At 47.2% G+C, this 22,213-nt stretch overlaps 2 protein-coding genes across 4 annotated transcripts in view; one reads left to right on the forward strand and one right to left on the reverse strand.

Moving 5' to 3' along the window:
- The window catches only part of NCAPD2 (non-SMC condensin I complex subunit D2), a 29,539-nt gene extending 14,052 nt beyond the window's left edge, over positions 1 to 15,487 (reverse strand). Inside the window, exons 1-15 of one of the 3 annotated variants that reach the window (XM_079959154.1) lie at positions 15,367 to 15,487; positions 10,601 to 10,676; positions 9,390 to 9,448; positions 8,766 to 8,947; positions 7,944 to 8,077; positions 7,526 to 7,653; positions 7,255 to 7,378; positions 7,032 to 7,179; positions 5,867 to 6,064; positions 4,619 to 4,753; positions 4,005 to 4,089; positions 3,177 to 3,351; positions 2,863 to 2,987; positions 1,512 to 1,709; positions 296 to 470 (exon numbers count right to left, since the gene is read on the reverse strand). In XM_079959154.1, coding sequence (XP_079815280.1) covers positions 296 to 470; positions 1,512 to 1,709; positions 2,863 to 2,987; positions 3,177 to 3,351; positions 4,005 to 4,089; positions 4,619 to 4,753; positions 5,867 to 6,064; positions 7,032 to 7,179; positions 7,255 to 7,378; positions 7,526 to 7,653; positions 7,944 to 8,077; positions 8,766 to 8,947; positions 9,390 to 9,399 — 1,817 coding nt within the window. In that variant the 5' untranslated portion in view covers positions 9,400 to 9,448; positions 10,601 to 10,676; positions 15,367 to 15,487. Of the gene's footprint in view, positions 1 to 295; positions 471 to 1,511; positions 1,710 to 2,862; positions 2,988 to 3,176; positions 3,352 to 4,004; positions 4,090 to 4,618; positions 4,754 to 5,866; positions 6,065 to 7,031; positions 7,180 to 7,254; positions 7,392 to 7,525; positions 7,654 to 7,943; positions 8,078 to 8,765; positions 8,948 to 9,389; positions 9,449 to 10,600; positions 10,677 to 13,340; positions 13,622 to 15,366 lie in introns of those variants that run through there. The other 2 variants (XM_079959153.1, XM_079959155.1) reach the window with 2 other exon arrangements.
- A 157-nt stretch (positions 15,488 to 15,644) lies between these two features.
- MRPL51 (mitochondrial ribosomal protein L51) lies at positions 15,645 to 21,638 on the forward strand. Its single transcript, XM_079959878.1, has 3 exons — positions 15,645 to 15,830; positions 20,357 to 20,464; positions 21,286 to 21,638. The coding sequence occupies exons 1-3, from the start codon at positions 15,731 to 15,733 to the stop codon at positions 21,480 to 21,482; spliced, it is 405 nt and encodes a 134-aa protein (XP_079816004.1). The 5' UTR covers positions 15,645 to 15,730; the 3' UTR covers positions 21,483 to 21,638.
- Positions 21,639 to 22,213: the final 575 nt, after the last annotated feature.

The raw sequence follows: 22,213 nt of genomic DNA on the forward strand, positions 1-22,213 counted from the left end.
TATATACTTAATACGTTCTGGAGGTCTGTTCTTAACCTGAAGCACCACTTTAGCTAATGGGGCCTCCTGCTGCTGTTGCGCTGCCGCTGCACAATTTCCGTTCTCATCCTGAAGCAAAGTTCTTAACCCGAGGTAATATTTCTGGGTTAGCGGAGTCTGTAACCTGAAGTGTATGTAACCTGAGGTACCACTGTACTTGATTGTAACTGCACCTTCTCCACCCCTCCCCAGAACTCCCAGTTAAGATAAAGCACAATCTACTCTGTCATGGCAGGTGGAAGGGCATCAGCCAAACCTTTCAGAGTCTCCACTAGGATTCAGGTAGAGCGTCCTGTAGGCATCCAACACAGCATCTCTGATTCCTGGCTCTTTGGACCATACAAGCGGAAGCATTCGACGTACTCCAAGAACAGCCTGAGGGACACCAAACTGAGAGACTATCACAAAGAATTCAATAGCTTCCTGCATAACTGGGGGGGAAAGAAGAGAAGAGGACGGTGAGGGCACTTGGTTTTCTACTGCATCTTTAAACCCCCCCCCCAATGCCTTAAACGCTGCAATGTTCATGTTGCATTTCTGTTAGGCAGCCTTGTAAATGAGCCACAAGAAAAGTTACTAGCCAAAACATGTTATTGGCCTCCTGAAGGGTGGCAGAAGGACCGAGAGCTCCACCCTGCCTGCTGTATCTCTATCCTAAGGAGAGGATGGTGCTTTCGTCCTATGGCAGTAGACCTAGTTTCAATGCTAGACACAGTGGAGGGATAGAGTGCTCCACCCCTCCTCCAATATTGGACCAAAGTTGTTTGGGGCTTTATAGGCAGCTGGGTCAGCCGCTAAGCAATCTTCAAAGAAAGCCCCACGAGGAACATGTCAACATAGATGTTCAACAAGATAGGGGACAGAATAGAATCCTGTAGGACCCCATAGGATAGAGCCCAAGGTGTTGTATAGGACCCACAACCATCTTCTGAAACCCCTTCCAGGAAAGACTGGAACCACCACAAAACAGTGCCACCCAGTCCAATGACCCAGGGTACCATGGTATTGAAAGCAGCTCAGAACCAACTGGGGTGCTCTTCCCTAGCCTAGTTGTCTCTGTCCCAGAACCAAGGCTGAAACTGTACTGAAATGGCAGAGATGAGATCCTTAAACCTCTCCCCCCCCCACCCCAAATGGAATACTGGAGACCGTCTGGCAATTCTTCAACAAGATGCGATTCATGGAGGGTTTTACTTTTTAAACAAAGATCTTAACCATGCCTCTTTTGAGCTTGATGGAAACAGCTCTGTCTCAGAGACAATGACCATTCCCCTTACCCACTCAACCAGTCCCCTCTTCTGGTAGGGCTTTTATAAGCAAAGAAGGGCAAACGATGAACTATCCTGCGATAGGCATTACTTCACCAAAAATTCTGTCCACATCCTTGGGCTCCACAAACTAAAAAACAACAACATTATATAAGACTAGCATTATCTGGAAAAGATAAACCAGGAGTAGGAAATTACACCTACCAGAGACTGAGCTTTCATACATTAGCCTGGAGACCAAGCTCAAGGCTTCAGTGATTTTTGCAGAGAAGTTGTAGGCATCTTGTAAGTACTGCACCAGCATCTCCTGCTTTACTAACTCTTCTGGAGGCTGCTCCATTTCCTGGGCTTCTTCTTCCTCCCCATCTGTAGCTTCTTGGGCACCACTTTCAGCCTGGGACCCTGAAACAGAGAAAGAGGATCCATGCAGCTCCAACACACTATCATAGAGGAGGTCTAAATACAATTGCACAGAGACCTATATTGCAATGGTGAATTTATCACCGCATGCAGAGTCTGATGAAAGATAACAGTGTTCTCCAGACAAATGTCCAGTGTGGCAGGGAACTAGTGTCAATCTAACAATAGTTGCAGCCACTATGATGTATAAAATGGGAGTGGATGGGTAGATTAAATTTCATCAAACATGGGTGGGAGAACTGAATCCATCACATTCTTCTCTCCCACTGTGCTCTATTGCTTTGGGTGCTTTTCTTCCACCCTGCTTCAAGATTGGGAGTGCGATGGGGTCAAGGGTGCCTGATGGGGTCATGTTTGGGTGCCTGACTGCTGAGAGGTATGGTGAAGAAGGACGAGTTTAGCTTCCACATCCACAAACCCTTTTTGATTTCAGTATCTTCCACTACTCACTTCATATGAGAAAAGACACACAATTAGATGCAATAGTGGCATCCATGTTTGTTTAGTTTGGTCCTCGTAAAAAGGGGATGCTGGAACCAACCAAGCAGCAAAGTGAGGTGGAGCACCAACAGTGTCAGTTTGCAGAAAGTATTGACCTGATGTGATCTTTCCTATTCTAATTAATTCAAGTGGGTTCTGGAAGCTTCTCTGTGTGAAAGAAACAAGCAAAAGGTTCATGATGTTTGGGTTATTCCTTCAGAGAACCTGAGTACAGCTGGCTTAAACTGGTTCTCTTATCTCTTTCTGTCAAGGTCATGCTGACTATAAAAGTAAGGCCAGTAGGAGCCTGTGCTTCACTTTCTTTTTCTATCTCTTTTCCTTCTGGTGTGCTGTTCTGTATATAGTGTTAAGGTTTAGTCTTATTATAAGTTACTGTAAATTTAAGTTAAGTCTGCTGCAACTGGATTTCTTATGGACAATGCCAATCCTGAATGTGTTGGATTTGTGACCATTATGCTCATCTGCCTTCAGTAGCAGTAGCAGTAAAGCTCTGCTGGATGAAATATTTATTGCCTCTAGTCTATTTTTTTGGGGAATCCTGCAACATGTTTAAATTGTTACTCTGCTAACTATATGTTGAGGTTCTACTCTGGATCAATATTGAGTAGAATTTCAATGACAAACGTATGGTTACCTATGTAAAGTGTTCTCAACACGCTCAGGATAAAGTCTTCCTCATCACCCTCTGTTCTTGGTCCGCTGAAGGGCTCCACTGCCTGGAACTGGCGCATACCTTGTTGTGTCAGATGAATGGCACCCCTGCATTGAAAGCACGTGTGGCAAAATATGTGATCCAGCTGCCCTTCGCACATTCATCCAAGTCATCTGAGCAATGCAGCGTCCCCTTAGAATTACTTGCGGGGGAATATTTGGGACACATAGCTCCCAAGAAAAAACCCCCGTCCTACTGCAATGAGAAGCACACAAATCCTTTCTGGGTTTACTCACTTGTAATTGGATTTCCTTAACAGCTGGACGATGCTCTCAAATAATTGTGCTGGATCCTCCGTCTCAAGCTCACCCACCTCTTCTTCCTGCTTTCGTGAGCAAAGGCAACTCTTCAAGGTTGCTTGAAGCTCTGGCTGCATGGCTTCCCACTCCTCCCCTGGAGGGATCACCACAGCTGCGAGGTGGAAGAGTCAGGTTAAGCCTTCATCACCATTGCGATGAACAGCAGTTAATGGGAAGTTAGTGCTCTATAGAGCAAGGGGTGGGGGAACGCTTTTCAGCCCAAGGGCTGCATTCCCTTCTAGGCAACCTTTCAAGAGCTACATGACAGTGGCAAAAGTGGGTGGACCAATGAATGGAGATGTTACTTCTGTACAGAGTCAGTGGTGTAGTGGTTAAGAGTGCCGGGTTAGGATTTGGGGTAGATTTTTTCCACCTGATTAACTGGTTTTCACCCTGCCATAGAAAGCTGCTTGAAATGGGAAACATTGCTGAATCCAAAGCAGCCATGGACTTATGAATTGGGCTTAAGTCTCCTTAATAAGGGAGACAACACACAACTATGTACCAATTGCAAATGTCTTAAGGTGTGTTCTCTAAGACATCCCCTCATACAGACTTTGTTGGAACTGAAGGTACAATTTTGAATTATGTTCGAGTCTCCAGGAGGTTTCTGCCTTTTCTCCTGCGTTCCACTCTCACCACTGGTCCCAAACTTTGCCTTTCTATTCTCCATGCCTTTTCCTTTTCCATTTCTGCCTTTTCCCACACCTCCCCAGCCAGGGGCACCTCAAATGTTGAGCTGCGGCACAGGGGAAAGTACATTACCAGTTTTGGTTCTGCCTTTGCTCTTCATTTCCTGAAGTTTCTGCTTCTCTTTCTCAAGCAGCTCAGTTAAGTCTGTGCAGCTCAACTGTGAACATAAGAATTCTTGTTAACGCAGCTAATTTCATGCTCCTCCCACCAAACCCCCCCCCCACTATCACCAAATTTCATATCCAAATCTTGTGAGATCTAAGGGAATGTGATCCAAAAGTTAGATTGTGTTTGAATTACCTGAGCAAATGCCGATATAAGTAACTTATAATAGTTTTAAAAAGATAGTCAGCTCTCATAAGCTACTCAGAGGAAGAGTCCTTCCAAACTAACTAATGAAGAGTTACTGCCCCTGCTGTGTGGTCCCCTGTATGTTATAAAATTGGGGGCAGGGAATAAGCTGTGTGTTTTCAGGAGGGGCATAATGACAAACGCTTGATGCTCTGATCTATCTTGCACATGTTACATTTCAAGCAGTTTAATTGAGTTTAACATTTATCTACCGAGTTACCTCGTCTTTTCCATCCAATTGTGTATGAGTAGGAACCAAAGTTTGGGGAAGGGGGTGTCTATAGTGGCAGCAAAGGGTGTTAGTGTACCAAGCAAATGTGAGATAAAGAGCTTACCTTACAGGAGAAAGGATTGTTGGAAAGGAAGGCAGCCAGCAGCTGAATTGCATTCTTAACCACATTTACAGATTTATCCTGTAGGCGACCCACAGCTAAGCATGCTACAGACTGGAATTGAGTTAAGGGCAAAGCCTACAAGCAGGGAGGAAAGAAAGAGATGAGAGGCTATAAACAGGTACAACTGTAGAAGCAGTAAGTGGCACCAATGCCATGTTACCTTGATTAAGTGGTACTAGAAACCTGTATTTTGCTTTTGGTTCTAAACATGTGTATGATGTATATAATTGCCCTTGAAATTTAGACTGGTTCCTACTTGCACTGTTCCCTTGAAGGCCTACAGCTCTCTCAAGCCATCACATGCATTTTCTGACAAAGTCCAGATACGAGACAAATCTCTACAAACCAGGCTGGGAAGGGTGACCTGGAAAAGCCCACTGCCCTGCCTCTCACCTTTCCACCCCCACCAATCTTGTATTGTTTCAGTGTTCAGTAAGTGGGGGTTATGTTCTGGGTGAAAATTGTGTAAGTGGGGAGACCCTCTAAGCACCTTTTAAATGCCCTCTCTGCCACGGTCTCTCCAATCCAGACCAAAAACCTGTATCAACAAATATCCACAACTAGAACTGAAGCTCTTGGGCCAGCAAGAGGCTGTAGGACAAGTGGCTGCTGCGCTACCACACACATCAGCTGTTAGGCGGGGAGGCTATTGTGCCTCCAGGATCCTCAGGGCTTCCTCCACCCACACCAACATCCCCTTCGGGCTCCAAGGAGGGTCTCCTCATGAGCCACAAAAACTCCCCAGCTCTCTCCCGCCATGTCCAGGTTTGAATTGAATTATTTATCTTGTTCCTGGTACCGCACATATGTGTGGTCATGCGCATGCCCATTGTGCGTAAGTGGGAGGATGCCTGTGTTTACAAACGGTGTGGATATTCTAATAGCCTCTTCCCATTTCCTGCTTTCTTCAACTGCAGAGGATGGACAAAATGCGGTGAACCAAAGGCTGGAGGGGAGTAGATGCTCAGCAGACACAAACCCACACCCAGGTGTGCAGAGGGGAGGAAAAATTAACCCTAAACAAGCCAATTAAACTTGGCAGGACAGGAAAACTAGAACAAAGCCCCCGCAATCTACAATTACCAAAAGCCTCCAAGTCAAGAGAGATGGCACTTCCCAATGCAAACTATCCTCCTACCCTTTGAGGTATGGAATTGATAAAGGATGCTCAACTCCCTCACAACTCACTTTTTGTTGCACAATTCGGGTGAAGAGTTGCAGCACACGACTGCGCACAAAGCTATTGACATCACATGTGTGCGCCTGCAGGGTGTCCAGGAATTGATCCCTTGTGTTTTTGGAAGCTTCTTCCAGCTGCTCTCCATTCAGCACCTGCAGCAGCACCTCTGCCATAGCAGTCAAAATGGCATTGCGCATCCCATAGCTCTGCAGGACAACAAGATGGTTTAGAAGGGCATTTCTCCTGGCGCTTTCAAAATCTCACAAACAAGGGGTCGAGGAGGCAAATGTCCCAAGGAAACTTCCAATACAAAGCAGGTTGAATTGCATCATCTCTGCAGCACTTGTAGGCCAGATGCCCGCTACAGCAGCAGCTCTGTGCCAGCCTGAGCCTATTTGTCATGGACTGCTAGAAGCTGCAGGGAAAGGCAATCCAAAACCAGAATATCCTGATGCAATACTTGGACATTATTGATGAGTCAGAACGAGAGAGACACAGAATTAAGATGCCACACACACACACACACACCATTTCGTATAGCTGGAAAGACATTTCTGGGCTGGCACATGTGTGCCCCTGGTTTTCCAGCTACAGCACAGGGTTGTGGCCGACTTGGACATTGATCCAAACCAGGTTTTCTCCGAAGAAAGTCTCAGAGTCCACCATCACTCATTACCAAGCAACCATGAGCAGGACTGATGCCACAGAAGAGAGGATTTCACGAATTAAGAACCACAGAGCTGATTCTTGTATTTGAACCAAACTCTTCTGGGCAGCTCTCTATGATTTGTCTGCAGCCTCAGGAAAGCTGACGATCCATTCTAAAGCAGGTTCTGAATTACAAGACTGGTCTGGGTGCTCAATATGTTTTGCCTGAAACCTGAGTATCGTTATAAGGCAGGCATATGAAGGGAGGTGGGGGGGGGGCAGGCGCGACGGCAGAGGAAAAGATGCCAGCTACTGGTTCTGAATCTACTGAGGTGCTACCAAAACAAAGAGATGCAGGCAAAATAACAGAGCCTTGACAGATGCAAGATGCTGGCTGGGCAGGTGACTTTCTTTGCTTTAAATAAGCCAGTACAACTACGTCCTCCCGTATATGCTCAAGATCTCAGGCCAAACAAAAGGAGAGTTGTGCAGTCTTAACATTTCACATGCTTCCATATTGAGTACCTCTCCGTCCAGGTGATGCAGGAGGACACTTATGTTGGCCAGCACTATGGCTGGTGCTTGTCCAGCCAGTTCTACAAGGAAGGCAGCATAGCCCTTCACCCCTGAGGCATCTCGGGACAGCTCCTGAGGGCACTTCTGTCCGATTTCCCTGAACAATGAACCAAGAGTCAGTGGCTGAAGCTGCCAAGAACAGGGTGGGAACAAGGGCAAGAGCCCCTCTCACCTTAGCAGCTCTCCCACAATGCTCTTCATTCCATATTCCTTGATCCACACACCCACAGCCTCCACAAACACGGGAGCTACGTGTTCAAAGTGCTGAAGCATCTGCACGACCTTCAGAATGGCACCTACCAAAGATAGCTGCGGTAAGAGAAGACTCATTTTCAATAAGAAGATAGGTAGGAAAGTTTAGGTTAGGGGTTTATGGTGCAACAGCAGCTGGGCCATATTGTGTGGAACACTGGAGTAGCTCTAAAAGAAAAGAGCAGACTTACTGAGCATATGGCCATAACGCAGTAGAACGACACCTAGCAGATGAATCACTGCATTTCGTGTAGGCCGATGTCTCTGGTGGCCAATGCTAGGGTTCTCCAGGATGCGGTAGCAGCAGCCAGTCACTAAACTGGAGGGAAAATCAAAACAGGAATCAGAACAGATATGGATTATATTGGGGAGAACAGATAAATGGGAGGGATATCAGATACTCACAACACTGCAAGCCTTGAAGGCACACATATTACTGGTGACAAATCCCTGAATTATTTTTCCTTAGTTCAAGTTTACCTTGTTGCCCTAATCAATCCCTCCTTGCAAACGGACTGATCCCTGCCACTCTTCCGTAATGTAAGAAAGCATGCTTTCAGAGACCTTGCCCAGAAACAGCTTCCTGTTCAAACCCCCCAACATTCACACCTGATAAACTCTTCCTCCACTACAAAACTGTTCCACAGGCGATGAAGGTCCAGCTGAAGTAACTGCGTGAGCAGCTGCACGACGTGTTGCCTTTCCTCCTCCCAGAGAAAGCCTTTAGCCTGGCTCTTCTTACCCTGTTAACGTAAATGCAATGCATCAATTTCAGGTGTGAGTGGAAGAGAAAAATGAGCACACACAGCACCCCTTCGCGAATTAGGTTCCACATGTCCCAAGATCAATGGACATTGAGCAGCTGAATGTGTCTTTCCCCCCCTTCAGATGTTCCATACAACACATGAAGGTGGTAATGGGTGGAGCTTGTGGTGGAAGGCCATGTCCCTATTTAAGTTCTTAGCTTACATTTTATGTATCAATTATTTTTATGATACAACTTGAAAGGCTAATTTTAATTTGACTTTGGGGCAACTGTCTTAACAACAACAAACAACAACAACAACATATTATTTATACTCCACCCATCTGGCTGGGTTTCCCCAGCCACTCTGGGCAGCTTACAACAAAACACTAAAATAAAATAACCTATTAAACATTAGAAGTTTCCCTAAACAGGGCTGCCTTTAGATGTCTTCTAAAAGCCAGATAGTTGTTTATTTCCTTGACATCTGGTGGGAGGGCGTTCCACAGGGCGGGTGCCACTACCAAAAAGACCCTCTGCCTGGTTCCCTGTAACTTGGCTTCTCGCAGCGAGGGAACCACCAGAAAGCCCTTGGCGCTGGATCTCAGTGTCCAGGCAGAATGACGGAGGTGGAGATGCTAAAGGGTCATCTTAAGCCCAGCAAGTTTTCAGATTCAGCCTTCTACCTTCTTCTTGGAATCCAGCCCCACCAGGTTGCTTTTGCCACACTCTATTTCAAACGCCTCCACCAGCCGTGCTAGTAGGTAGCAGTTCATCTTGAGAGCATTATGGTGAAGAGCACGAAGTGAAGGTGCTAGGTCAGCATTGTTCATGATGGCTGTCAGGGCACTGGAGTGACTGGCGACAACTGTAGAGAGAAGTGGGGAGATGGATCACCAGGCATGCTCTTGGCACATGTTTGCCTTAAATACAAACCCACTACAGCTTTCAGATTACCAAAGACTTGTGATCATGTTGCCTCAAAAGCCATAACTCTGGCAGCACCCAGCAACCCATAACCCAGGCACGCTAGGCTTGGCTTGTGCCCATGCCCCTGACCACTCCTTGCAACACTTTGCAAGAGATGGATGCCTCCTCTAGAGAGGAAGCCAGAAGGAATGGGATATCCTGTAGGTCTGCCCTTACAGCGGACACACATAGCTTTGCACTGACCACCAAGATTACAGACCTCTATAAGGGGAATGGGTTGAGGGAGCAGCCTGCCAATGAGGTCACATTTGCCTTGATAGCATCATAAAGCTGCCAAAAAAGAAGTCACACTTTCTATGACCTCAAGGGGCCTCACTCACCTTTCATCATCAGTTCTAGGGCATCTTCTTTAAGAGCAGCATCAACAGTTCTGAAGTGGCTGCAGGGCAGAGATGTGAAGTTCAAAAAAAGGGAAAGCAAGAGCCAGGTTCAGAACTCATTCAGTGACCCCAGCTCCTAAGACATACTTTTAAAGTACCGTATTTTTCGCCCTATAGGACGCACTTTCTCCCCTCCAAAAATGAAGGGGAAATGTGTGTGCGTCCTATGGGGCGAATGCAGGCTTTCGCTGAAGCCTGGAGAGCAAGAGGGGTCGGTGCGCAAGCTCCCAGAGCGGGCTTCCCGCAGCTCTCCGCAAGCTGTGGGAGCCCGGCACGACTTCGCGCTGGGCTCCCACAGCTTGCGGAGAGCTTCCTGTTCTGGGGGCTGGGGTCGGGGGAAGCTCGGGCTTCCCCAGCCCCACGCCTGGGGGGGGGGGAAATAATTTTTTCACTTTATTCCCCCCCCCCCCAAAAAGCTAGGTGCGTCCTATGGGCCGGTGCATCCTATAGGGCGAAAAATACGGTACATTATGTAATGCAAGGCCTGCATCTGCTTTGGGTCAGAGACCGGTTAGGAATGCTACTGGTGTACCACCCACACTACTGCTTTACAGCTTCCCTGACTGAGGTTGTCTCAGGTGTGATGCTGGAGAAACCCAGAACAGGGGTTTCGGATGACTTCACTTAGGATCCAGCTTGGGAGTTCACAGCATCCAATGGTCTTTCTCAAATGCTCATTGGTCCAAAGCACAGAGCAGAGCACACCTTCCATTTAGTCTGTGCACTTTGGGGAGGGTGGCAGTCTGAAAATAGGTGGAGTGGTTATCACCTTGTTGCGATGGGCAGTCCACTTACAGGTGAGGTTTGGATTTACAGTGACAATTCTCCCCTGCAAGGGTGGGGGACTAGTTAGGATAGCCCACCCCTGCAGACTGAAGGTATCTTATTCCTAACTGCTCTAGGTTTCCTCCCCAGTGGATAGAGCATGTGATGCTACTGAGGCACTAGTCTTATGATGGAATGGTGAGATTTGTAGGGCCATTGACATGATCACTCCTGACAGCCCTCTCCTATGTTGTGCAGCCCACTTTGTTCCTTGGTATACTGAGGAGCTGCATTACTGTTAAGAAAAGGGCCCCAGGGACTCTCAACCCCAAAAGGCTGAACTCTTTCAAATAATAGCAATAGTGCTTCTGAGCATGCAAACTCACTGTAGGATACTGTACACTGTATCAAAATGCTGCAGGATAGCAAGAGCTCCTTGTGTGCGGAAAACTGTCCGAAATGCTGCAAAGAGAGAGAGAGAGTGTACACGTGAGAGCCAAATTTTATATAGCTGACTAGGCTATGACTCACTGTGACTTAAATCAGTGTACTTCCAATTACTGCCCTTAATGCTGTTCAGCATCAGAATAATGTTGAAAGTAAACAACGGAGCAAAGCTGGTTCAGCTCCAGCTCTGAAAGCTTTAAAAAGGGATTGGACTCATTCACAGAAGACAGATCTATTAACAGCTATTAGCCACAAAAGCATACCTGTCAAGTGTCCTAATTTTCCAGGGACAGTCTCGGAAGGACGAAAGCCATCCCAGCTTGATTTGACCCTGGAATGTCCCTATTTCCCCTGCCAGTGCTGCAGCACAGTGATAAGAAAGACCATGGTGCACCTGCAGCAAAATAACTGGATGCCTTCAGCTGCCACAAAGCATGGCTTTCCTGTATTGGTCTCCACAGCCACTGCAACTTCCAATAGCTTGACCTCACCCCCAAAGGCAAACTCATCCACTGTCTCCCAAGACAGATGGATGCTAGCTGCTGCCACTGAGCTCAGAGAGGATGATGAGCCAACACTTGTCCAGAGCGGTGGCTGCGAAGGAGCATCCTGTTGCCTCTCCATGGCTGCCACTGATAGTTTCCTCCTCTAGGCAGCTCATAGCGGCTGCTGAAGAGCAGGTGAGGAGAGGCTGCCACTACCAAGGCCCAGGCCCAGGCGATGTGGGGCAAGAATAAAAGGGGAGCGGAGCGCAAGGAGTCTTTTTTTTTTAAAAAAAAATGCTTTGTGCGTCCACGTCCAATATTGCCCCCTTGTAATTTCTTTATTGGGACGCAGGTGGCGCTGTGGGTTAAAGCCTCAGCGCCTAGGACTTGCCGATCGAAAGGTCGGCGGTTCGAATCCCTGCGGTGGGGTGCGCTCCCGCTGCTCGGTCCCAGCGCCTGCCAACCTAGCAGTTCGAAAGCACCTCCGGGTGCAAGTAGATAAATAGGGACCGCTTCCCAGCGGGAAGGTAAACGGCGTTTCCGTGTGCGGCTCTGGCTCTGGCCAGAGCAGCGATGTCACGCTGGCCATGTGACCCGGAAGTGTCTCTGGACAGCGCTGGCCCCTGGCCTCTTAAGTGAGATGGGCGCACAACCCCAGAGTCTGTCAAGACTGGCCCGTACGGGCAGGGGTACCTTTACCTTTATTTAATTTCTTTATTGGTGTGTGTTTTTCTTAAATCTACTAAAGAATAAAATAAAATCAGGATTAATGTGTTTTTACAGAACAGTGGATGGTGTGTGTGTCCTATTGATTTAGTGGTGGTAGTACTGGCACTTCTGATAGGAAACGCTCTGCATGGGGGTGGGGAGGCAGACAAAAACTGTCTTCTTGGTTTCTGAGCTTCCCAGTTAATTTTGCCATTTCAGCAGTCCATCAACTTGGTTTGCCATTCTTCTCTGGTCAGGGTTGTCTACAATTCTGTGATTCTCTCTCTCTTTAATCAATCAATCAATCAATCAATCAGTCAGTCAGTCAGTCAGTCATTTATTGTATTTGACTAAAAGGCATCACAAATCCAGTTACAAAAGCACCAAACCCAATAAAACCTATTAAGAAAGATCCAGAAACAAGCAATCATTTACAGTAAATCAAATTAATGAATCCCCTGCACAATCTACATTTTCTTTTATGTGACTAGCAAATAATTTTAGCGGCTTTTGCCAAGGCTGTTTAATATGTGACAAGGGGGTCGCAGTCAAGTAATCTGTGCTTTTTTCTAGGGGGATGCATAAGTACGCATACCCCTAAATATTTTGTGAATCTTTCTACTTTTGTTATTTACTGTATTTATTTTTCCCAATTTTAACTATAAAATGGTGATTTTCTTTTTTTTTAAGAAAAAATATTTTTTTAATTTATTTTCCATTTACTTAGTCATATCCCATGTTGCGTTTGCTTCATGTTACGTACTGCGGCGATCCGGAAATACCAGAAAGGGTTACTTCCAGGTCTCGCTGCTCGCGCATGCACAGAAGCGCAAAATGACATCACGTGTATGTGCAGATGCGCTGCTGCGGGTTGTGCTCTTTTCATGTTGCGAAGGGGCCTCCGGAATGGATCCTGTTTGCAACCAGAGGTACCACTGTATGCGAACGGGATCTGTTCCGCAGCCCCATTCGCATCCTGAAGAGAACGCAACCCACGTCTGCGTGTGCCGCTATTCACCGATCTGCTCATGACGTTATTTTGAGTGTCTGTGCATGCGGCAAAACCTTCAGAATGGGTCGGTTTGATCTTCTTGCAGTCCATGGGACTCTCAAGAGTCTCCTCCAGCACCAGAATTCAAAAGCATCCATTCTTTGGCGAATAGCCTTCTTGATGGTCCAGCTCTCACTTCCATACATCACTACTGGGAAAACCAGAGCTTTAACTTGAGCCTATCAGCTTCCTTTCCTCCTGCCTCATGGCTTTCAAAATTAACTTAATTATCATTGCATTTTTTACATTTTCATATTCTAATTGCACTCTAATCACACTCACAATTCAGACCTCGACACACACACATATATATATATCACCGCCTCTCAGGCTGCACGGTTACTCGGGAGTAAGCCCGGCTCAGATGGAGGCGGCCTTACTCGCGAGTAGACACGTCCCGAGCCCCGGCGACGTCTGCGCCCGCCTCCTACCCACCTGCCAGCTGCCCCGGGAGCTGTTTCGGGGGCAGCACCTCCTGCACCACGTACTGCGAGGGCCCCGCGCCGCGGAGCAAGTCGGCGGGCGACAAGGGCAGGCTGAACTCCCAGGAGGGGCCCGCGGGCGGAGGAGCGTCGGCCATGGCCGCTTCGGAAAAGAATCCCCTCAGGAGGAGAGAGAGAGAGAGAGACCCGCAGAGGAGCCCTCCGAACACGACCGGCCCGCCGGCCGCGCCTCAGCGAATGGGGGGAAAGCGCGGGAAGCAGCGAACGAAACACCCCGGCGCGCGCGCGCATGCGCACCCGCCGCCCAATAAGAGACAGAGAAGACGAAATGCGCGCCGCCACTTCGAACGCCACCAGCTCGCCCAATCACGACGCAGAGCCCGGCCGCCCCAATCACGTGAGGTTCTCTAACGGCCCAAAATTCCAATTAGAGAGCTTAGCAAAAAGTATAGAGATGTGAAAGTACCCGATACTTCCGAGACGGAACTTTTGGGTTTCCTTCGGCGTTAAGTTTCTTCAGTGGAGGAGAGTTGTCTTTTCTTTTTAGGACTACTGAAATATAGTCGTTCCTCCCTTATTAAGTGACACAATCAGTGCTTTTTTTTTTCTCGGGGAGGGGGGACGCAGGGGGACGCGTACCCCTAAACATTTTGTGAATTAAGTTTGGCCTCATTGAGGGGCAGTATATTTCAATATCAGTAGGAAAATGAGAGCACCTCTAAACATTTTAAAAGGAAAAAAAAGCACTGGACACAATTAATCAGATCACATTCAAATAAGGAACGAAACCGGCCTTGTTGATCCTACTTTGCCCCACAGAATCAACGTAGGTCTCATTTTGCGCTCATCATCAACTGTGGCTAAAGGGACCCCTGACCATTAGGTCCAGTCGTGACTGACTCTGGGGTTGCGGCGCTCATCTCTCTTTATTGGCTGAGGGAGCCGGCGTACAGCTTCCGGGCCATGTGGCCAGCAGGACTAAGCCGCTTCTGGTGAACCAGAGCAGCGCATGGAAACACTGTTTACCTTCCCGCCGGAGTGGTGCCTATTTATCTACTTGCGCTGGTGTGCTTTGGAACTGCTAGGTTGGCAGGAGCAGGGACCGAGCAACGGGAGCTCACCCCGTCGCAGGGATTCGAACCGCCAACCTTCTGATCGGAAAGTCCTAGGCTCTGTGGTTTAACCCACAGCGCCACCCACGTCCCGTGGCTAAATTAGTGGCAGCAAAATACTGGAAATCTCTGGGGAGCAAACCTTTTCGAAGCTGGATCTCGCAAGTATGGGCACCGTTTCTATATGGACAAATTAACTATTTTTACAGAAACCGGTGGGGGGCGGGTGGGAACCCCCAATACTTTCTGTACAACTTAGACTCTGAAAAATCGACTGAACATGGTTTCTTTCCACCCACCATCACCACATGGAAACATTATGGAACAACACTTTTATTTGACAGCTTTCATTGGAATATAAGTCACCACAACTCCGTCAATATTTTCTTCTTTTTGTTAAGGCTCTGCATTCCACTTCGACAATTATTTATTAAGTTTTTTGTGCACTGTATTGTTATTTGTCATTTAAAATCAATTAAATAATTTTTTTTAAAAAAATAAGCTAAACAAGAGCTCATGGATTTTTTAAAAAGAGTTTTTAAAACATCTTAAAAGTATAATACGGCTCCATGCAAATCAGTAAAGCACAATGTTTCTGCATAGAACTAAGCGCTGGATCTAGTGGATTGCAAATTAAGGAAGTGACAATTACAGGTACCTGGAGGGTTTTTGGTTCGTAAGAGTCCCAGAAAGTCTCATCATCAGCCCACCTTTTAACCTGCTATATATCCACAGTGAACTGCACTTGGAGGTATAACCTACCCACAGGCTACTGTCAGTTCAAACGCCCCTCCTCGATCGCAGTTGAATTATCATAACATTTCAAGGAATGTTTGAAAGCAACAACCAATTAAGCACGCAAAGTATGACGCACGTTTGAAAAAAGGATGATCTCAGCTCTGCTGCCTTTTCCTTCTAGGTAGGGAGATACTGTAATCCATTCGAAGTCATGATAAAATCCCGAATTTCTCCACTGATTTCTTTAAGCAGCTCACTCCCCCCCCCCAAAAAAAGTAATTTATTTAAAGCGTGCTTTGTTTCTTTTTTTTAAGACCCTTTTATTCAGCCCTAAACAAACATTGCAGATTGGCTTGCCATTTTTTTCCTTTTCCTAGCTCTATGGTAATTTCATTCCCTTCCCATTAAAAGAAAAAACCCCTGACCGGAAGCTGTGCGGAAGCGATGCATTCTGGGAAGGTCCCAAGATGGCGGCCGTTGACTCGTGAGGCCGCTATGCTTCTCTGAAGCGGTTTAGTAACTCGGGATCTCGATGGCGGCGGCGGCGGCGGCGGCGCTGCTCTTGTCAGCCGCGCGGGGCTTGCTGGGCCGCAGTTTCCTTGCTCCCGGAGTGAGCCGGCCATTCAGTACGGGTGAGTCAGCCCGTCTGCGCGGAGAAGTAGTAGTTGGGGGCGGGGGGCCGTCGCCTGGCGATGACGTCACCGGAGCCATGCCGCCGCAGTTCCCATTGCAGTATTTGAATGCTTAGAAAGCCGACCTCGTGTGTCGTGTTGTGACCGGAAAAATCCGAGGGCTCCCTTGGACAAAAAGTAAAGACACCGACCAGAGTAAATTGGAGCAAATCAGCAGCCTGTAGGCTTGGCCTTTATTGACTGTTGCAACAGGGTGCTCCCCTCACTTGCAGGTGAGAGGAAAGACACAGAAAAATGGTGTGCAAGACCTTATAAAAACTTTTGAAATTCCCCTCCTCTAGGTCAAGCCCAGGGACGCAGGTGGCGCTGTGGGTTAAAGCCTCAGCGCCTAGGACTTGCCGATCGAAAGGTCGGCGGTTCGAATCCCTGCGGCGGGGTGTGCTCCCGCTGCTCAGTCCCAGCGCCTGCCAACCTAGCAGTTTGAAAGCACCTCCGGGTGCAAGTAGAAAAATAGGGACCGCTTACCAGCGGGAAGGTAAACGGCGTTTCTGTGTGCGGCTCTGGCTCTGGCCAGAGCAGCGATGTCACGCTGGCCACGTGACCCGGAAGTGTCTCCGGACAGCGCTGGCCCCTGGCCTCTTAAGTGAGATGGGCGCACAACCCCAGAGTCTGTCAAGACTGGCCTGTACGGGCAGGGGTACCTTTACCTTTTTAGGTCAAGCCCACCCCCAGAAACATCATGCATACATTACAGAAAGGAGGGGTTGAGGGAGGAGTTGTGGTGGTAACCTGAGTGTCCTGTCACCTGGCTGGTTCCCTTCTCTCCCCCTCCCCATGAGTCACTTCCAGGAGACAAAGGGGAGTTGGCAGTTTCCTGCCCCCTGAGGGAAGATCTGATCATTGTCCTTTGTTTCAGTCCATGCTGAATCCACTCCCATATGCAAGTTCTTTGTGACCTTGATTGTCTTCTGTCTAGGACCATCAGGGTTGGCATAGCAACTGGGCAGGGCTCCTGTGGATGTGCTGGGATGGTGAAGGGATTATGGCTGCCCTGTATCAAACCTTCCCCATTTTGTAGTCCTTCCTTCATGGAGTAAAATAAAAGTGGATCAGTGCAAAACCGATGTATGGTTGATTTTCTATGAATTTATAACAGAAGCATAGCGTATGTAGTGTATGAGTGTGAGTGGGTGTGAAGTTTGTACAAACTGAATGAATGGGGTGGGGGGTTCCTGCTACAGTGTCATCAGGGTTACTCAAACTTGGGTCTCCAGCTGCTGTTGGACTACAACCTCCATCATCCCTAGCTAGCAGGACCAGTAGTCAGGCGTGATGAGAATTGTAGTCCCAACAGTAGCTAGGGACCCAACTTTAATGTGTGTGTGTGTGCGCGCACACACACACACAGTGGTACCTCCAGTTACAGACGCTTCATGTTCCAGACGCTTCAGGTTACAGACTCCACTAACCCAGAAATAGTACCTCGGGTTAAGAACTTTGCTTCAGGATGAGAACAGAAATTGCACGGTGGCAGCGGGAGGCCCCATTAGTTAAAGTGGTACCTCAGGTTAAGAACAGTTTCAGGTTAAGAATGGACCTCCAGAACGAATTAAGTTCTTAACTCTATATATAGAGAGAGTTATCCATTTAATAATATACAATCACATCCTTATTATCAACTTTACCTCTCTGGCTCCTTAGAGCCCCTCAACTTCCTTCCCTCCTGGCTTTCAAAATTAACCTTTATATCACTGCATTTTATACATTTTCCAATTCTAATTATGCTCACTACAAAATACCTCAAAATTTAAATAAATATAAAAAGGGAGAGAATTTCTTGTTACAAGTCTTCAGACAACAATAATCTTTCAAATATATAAATTTACTCCAGTCCTTTTGGAATACTCGATCATGCTGGTTTGGGATTTTTCATGTCACCTTCGCCAGTTCCGCAAAGTCCATCATTTTCATCTGGGGACCCAACTTTTGAGTCACGCTAGCTTCTGTGAGCTTGTTCAGTCAGATCAGAAGCAAATCCTGTTGATTTTAATGCTGCTTGATTCCTGGTGACTTAATCCCTAGAAACAATTCCTAGGTAGCTTTTTAACTGCCCGGCGCATGTAGACTTGACTTCAGTGGGGAACACTCCTGCAGAGAGGTTGATCCAACCCTTTGAGGGGTGCTTGTGGGGTGTCCCTGTTTAATACCAGTGGCGGTAATGCGTAATCCTTTAAGGGTCATAATTATGTTCTGTTTTGTTTCTGGACCCAGTATAAGATGCCAGTTTCCCCTCCTATAAAGTGCCACATGGGTCCTCAGACTTCAGTACCTGAAGGAACCCTTTTTTCCGTAAGTCCCATGAGCTTATCAGCAGAAACCCTTCTCCAAGAACTCTGGCTGCAATATTGTACACCTTCTGAAGTTTCTGCTCCTTGGCTGTAACTGTTATGCTGGCTGTTGGTCTGTTTGGGGGCACAACTCAAAAAGTGTTGCTTATGACCTATAAAGCCCTCAATGGCCTCAGACCAAACCACCTGAAGGACAATATTTACAAGCTTACCCAGGTGTTGAGATCTTCTAGGGCAGGCATCCTCAAACTTGGCCCTCCAAATGTTTTGGGACTACAACTCCCATCATCCCTAGCTAACAGGACCAGTGGTCTGGGATGATGGGAATTGTAGTCCCAAAACATCTGGAGGGCCGAGTTTGCCTATGCCTGTTCTAGGGAGGACCTTTTCTTGGTCATGCCAAAATATGATGCATCTTTTGCACAAACCAGAGACAAGTCCTTCCTTGTGTTTATGCCCAGACTCTGGAAGTCTCATATTGACGGAGGCCCATCTAGCTCTTTTGACAGAAGATGTACTTGTCTTGCCCTGCTACTCTTTTTGGTTTTTGACCTGTATCTTAATGTACGTTTAACTAGCTGCTGTTGCTCAGCTTTTTTATATATTCACTTTTACCAGTCTTTGGGTTTTTTTGGGGGGGGTTATAAATATTCATTATATTATTTATTGTATATATTGTTAGCTCCCTTGGGCATTTTATATGGATGGCACTGACCAGGTGTACTAAGATTCAATGAGATAGTGGCCTCATGTGCCTTCAGGCCATATCCTGGCCTAGATTCCCACATGTAGATTTAAGTGATTTTGTGCTTCTGTGTTTAAAACGATTCATTGGTGGGTGCAGGTCTTCAAAACCCACTCCAATGAATACAGACTATATAATGCTGTTAGTTTCTCAAATGTCTTGCAGTCTTTTCTTTTTTTGTAATTGACCTTTTGTAATAGTTCTGTGAGGTAGATTGCTAGCTATTCCTCTTTAGAAATAGCAATTTGAGGTTTAGGGTTAATAATTCTTCCAAGGCTGCAGGGGGTTTGGGCTGGGTGTTCATCAGTATGCGGATGATACCCAGCTCTACATCTCTTTTAAATCAGAACCAGTGAAGGTGGTGAAGGTCCTGTGTGAGTGCCTGGAGGCAGTTGGAGGATGGATGGCGGCTAACAGATTGAGGTTGAATTCTGACCAGACAGAAGTACTGTTTTGAGGGGGCAGGCGGGTGTGGAGGACTCCATGGTTCTGAATGGTGTAGCTGTGCCCCTGAAGGAGCAGGTGCGCAGCCTGGGAGTCATTTTGGACTCACAGCTGTCAATGGAGGTGCAGGTCAGTTCTATGTACAGGGCAGCTGTCTACCAGCTCCATCTGGTACGCAGGTTGAGACCCTACCTGCCCGCAGACTGTCTCGCCAGCGTGGTGCATGCTCTAGTTATCTCCTGCTTGGACTTCTGCAATGCGCTCTATGTGGGGCTACCTTTAAAGGTGACTCGGAAACTGCAATTAATCCAGAATGCGACAGCTAGACTGGTGACTGGGAGTGGCTGCTGGGACCATATAACACCGGTCCTGAGAGACCTCCGTTGGCTCCCAGTACGTTTCCGAGCACAAATCAATGTATTGGTGCTGACCTTTAAAGCCATAAATGGCCTCAGCCCAGTATACCTGAAGGAGCATCTCCACCCCCATCATTCAGCCCAGACACTGAGGTCCAGCTCCGAGGGCCTTCTGGTGGTTCCCTCACTCCCACTGTGAGAAGTGAGGTTACAGGAAACCAGGCAGAGGGACTTCTCGGTAGTGGTGCCTGCCCTGGGGAACGCCCTCCCATCAGATGTCAAAGAAGTAAGCAACTATCCTACTTTTAAAAGACATCTGAAGGCAGCCCTGTTTAGGGAAGTTTTTAATGTTTAATGCTGTATTGTGTTTTTAATATTCGATTGGGAGCTCCCCAGAGTGGTTGGGGAAACCCAGCCAGATTGGGGGGGGGTATAAATAATAAATTATTATTATTATTTTATTAGCGTGGGTGGGCCTTCATCCCAAGTTGCCCACATCTAAATCTGAGTAAGTAGTATTTTTGGACATATGCAATGTGAGAATTTCCAAGGCGAGTACCTAAAGAACACATCCTATAGGTGGAGTTTTTACAATGACAGACTTACCATTTCTGGTCACTTTTTCTCTTTCAGGAATCCCTAACCAAATACGTGTGAGGGAGCCCCCCCGCCCTAAACCAGTTGATCGATGGACAGAGAAACGAGCACTGTTTGGGGTCTATGACAATATTGGCATTCTGGGTAAATATTGGGAATGCAGAGTTACTGAACAGATAAATCGGGCAGCATGCAACTTTATGTCAGCAAACACAGGCTTTCTCTTCATCTCCTCCCCACCCTGCAGCCCTCCCCAGTTCCCCAATCTGCTCTGGAGGGTCCCTCAACCCATTGCTTTTTGAGGGAGGGGGAAGGGAGCTGACATTAAGCCTCACTCTCGGGGAGATATGCTGGCATTTGGTGACAAGCAGTAAGGGAAAGACATGTTTATCTGTTAATAGGTATTTGTTAAGAGTGCTTCCCAACCGAAGGAATGCACACAGCAGATAGTTAACTCTTTATTGTCAAGGATAATACTTAACACTCCCTCTCTACCACTTTATGTACCTACCCCGTCACAGCCCAAGACTCTGCCTGCATGGCAACTTCCTCTGCTCCTCCCTTTTCAGTCCTCTCTTGGTGCTGGGAGACAGTGGTGCAGGAGAGGGTGGAGAAGCACATGAGCCCTTCAGTTACCTGACCTGCCTCTTCCTCCTGTTCTTTCAACCCATCCTGTGCTCCATCCTGCAGCTCCGAAGCTTCCCCTGCCTCTGACTCTTGCCCCCTAGCCAATATAGTTCCCCCCAAATCACTGACCCCCCTGCCACGGGTCAGACTCCAGCTCCTGCCAATCGCTGACAGCATTTTTCTTACTACTTCTGTGTTCAGGAGGGGGCAGAGCAGCATGGGTGCCTCGGGAGGCGTGTGCAAAAGAGGAAGGGGGACAATGTCTGGCTATTCGGCCTACAGCCCCAAGGCTGACCTCTCTTTTTTTATGTCTGTTGTATCTCTTTCTCTCTTTTTAGGGGACTTTAAGGCCCACCCCAGGGACCTGATCATCGGCCCCAAATGGTTACGTGGCTGGCGGGGGAATGAACTTCAGAGATGTATCCGCAAAAAGAAAATGGTGGGTGACCGAATGTTCGTGGATGATTTCCACAACCTGAACAAGAGGATTAGATATTTGTACAGGCGTTATAATCGCACTGGGAAGCATCGCTGAGAGCATCTGTCCCGAAGAACATGGTGCAAAATATTTGCTCACATTCTTAGGGCTCCAAAGAGAACTGTGGATGTGGAAAGCTGTTCTAATGATCTTATTCTGATTATGTTTCCATTGTATGCCACTTCATCTACCAATATATTCCTGTACAATGTACTAATGTCCCCTTGTGAGTGTATTGCTGTGACTTTTTTTCAGTCCAAGGGCTACATGTCCTAGTAGAGATATTGGCAAGGGGAATACAAGCTAGTGATGGGTGGCACCACTTTGTAATGTAGGCTACATTCCAACCATGCAAAAACCAGAGGTTGCCACACACATATTTCCCCCCATCCTTCATCCATGCCAAAGCAGTTGAGGCGGGTATGGAGAAGGGCCTTATTAGAAACTCAGATATATAAGCTGATTGTCAAATGGCACCTTAAACCTAGGTTATGGTAATCACAATGGAATGTTTAGGTGCCATTCCCGCCCCCAATGAATTATTATTATTATTTTATTCCATTAAAGAGAAAATAATCTCAAAGCGGTTTACGACACGTTAGAACATAAAATAGAACAATCCAGAATAAAACGAATTCAAGCTTCAAGGAAAACATTTCAGATCCTTCTCTAAGTGACATCTTGCTTTCCTCCCATTTATTTACCTACTTAATTTATATAGCTGCCCCATAGCAGAAGTACTCTAGGAAGCCAATGTGGTGTATAGTCGTACCTTGGATTCCAAATGC

This window comes from Podarcis cretensis (genome assembly GCF_951804945.1).
Source record: "Podarcis cretensis genome assembly, chromosome: 17".
In the NCBI taxonomy this organism is placed as follows: Eukaryota; Metazoa; Chordata; class Lepidosauria; order Squamata; family Lacertidae; genus Podarcis; species Podarcis cretensis.

What these genes read in the sequence shown, in the direction of transcription:
- MRPL51 (XM_079959878.1), top strand. Translation starts at nt 15,731, where the DNA reads ATGGCGGCGGCGGCGGCGGCGGCGCTGCTCTTGTCAGCCGCGCGGGGC. An exon ending in GAGCCGGCCATTCAGTACGG is followed by an intron (nt 15,831 to 20,356) that starts GTGAGTCAGCCC and finishes TTTCTCTTTCAG; the next exon opens with GAATCCCTAACCAAATACGT. An exon ending in TGACAATATTGGCATTCTGG is followed by an intron (nt 20,465 to 21,285) that starts GTAAATATTGGG and finishes CTCTCTTTTTAG; the next exon opens with GGGACTTTAAGGCCCACCCC.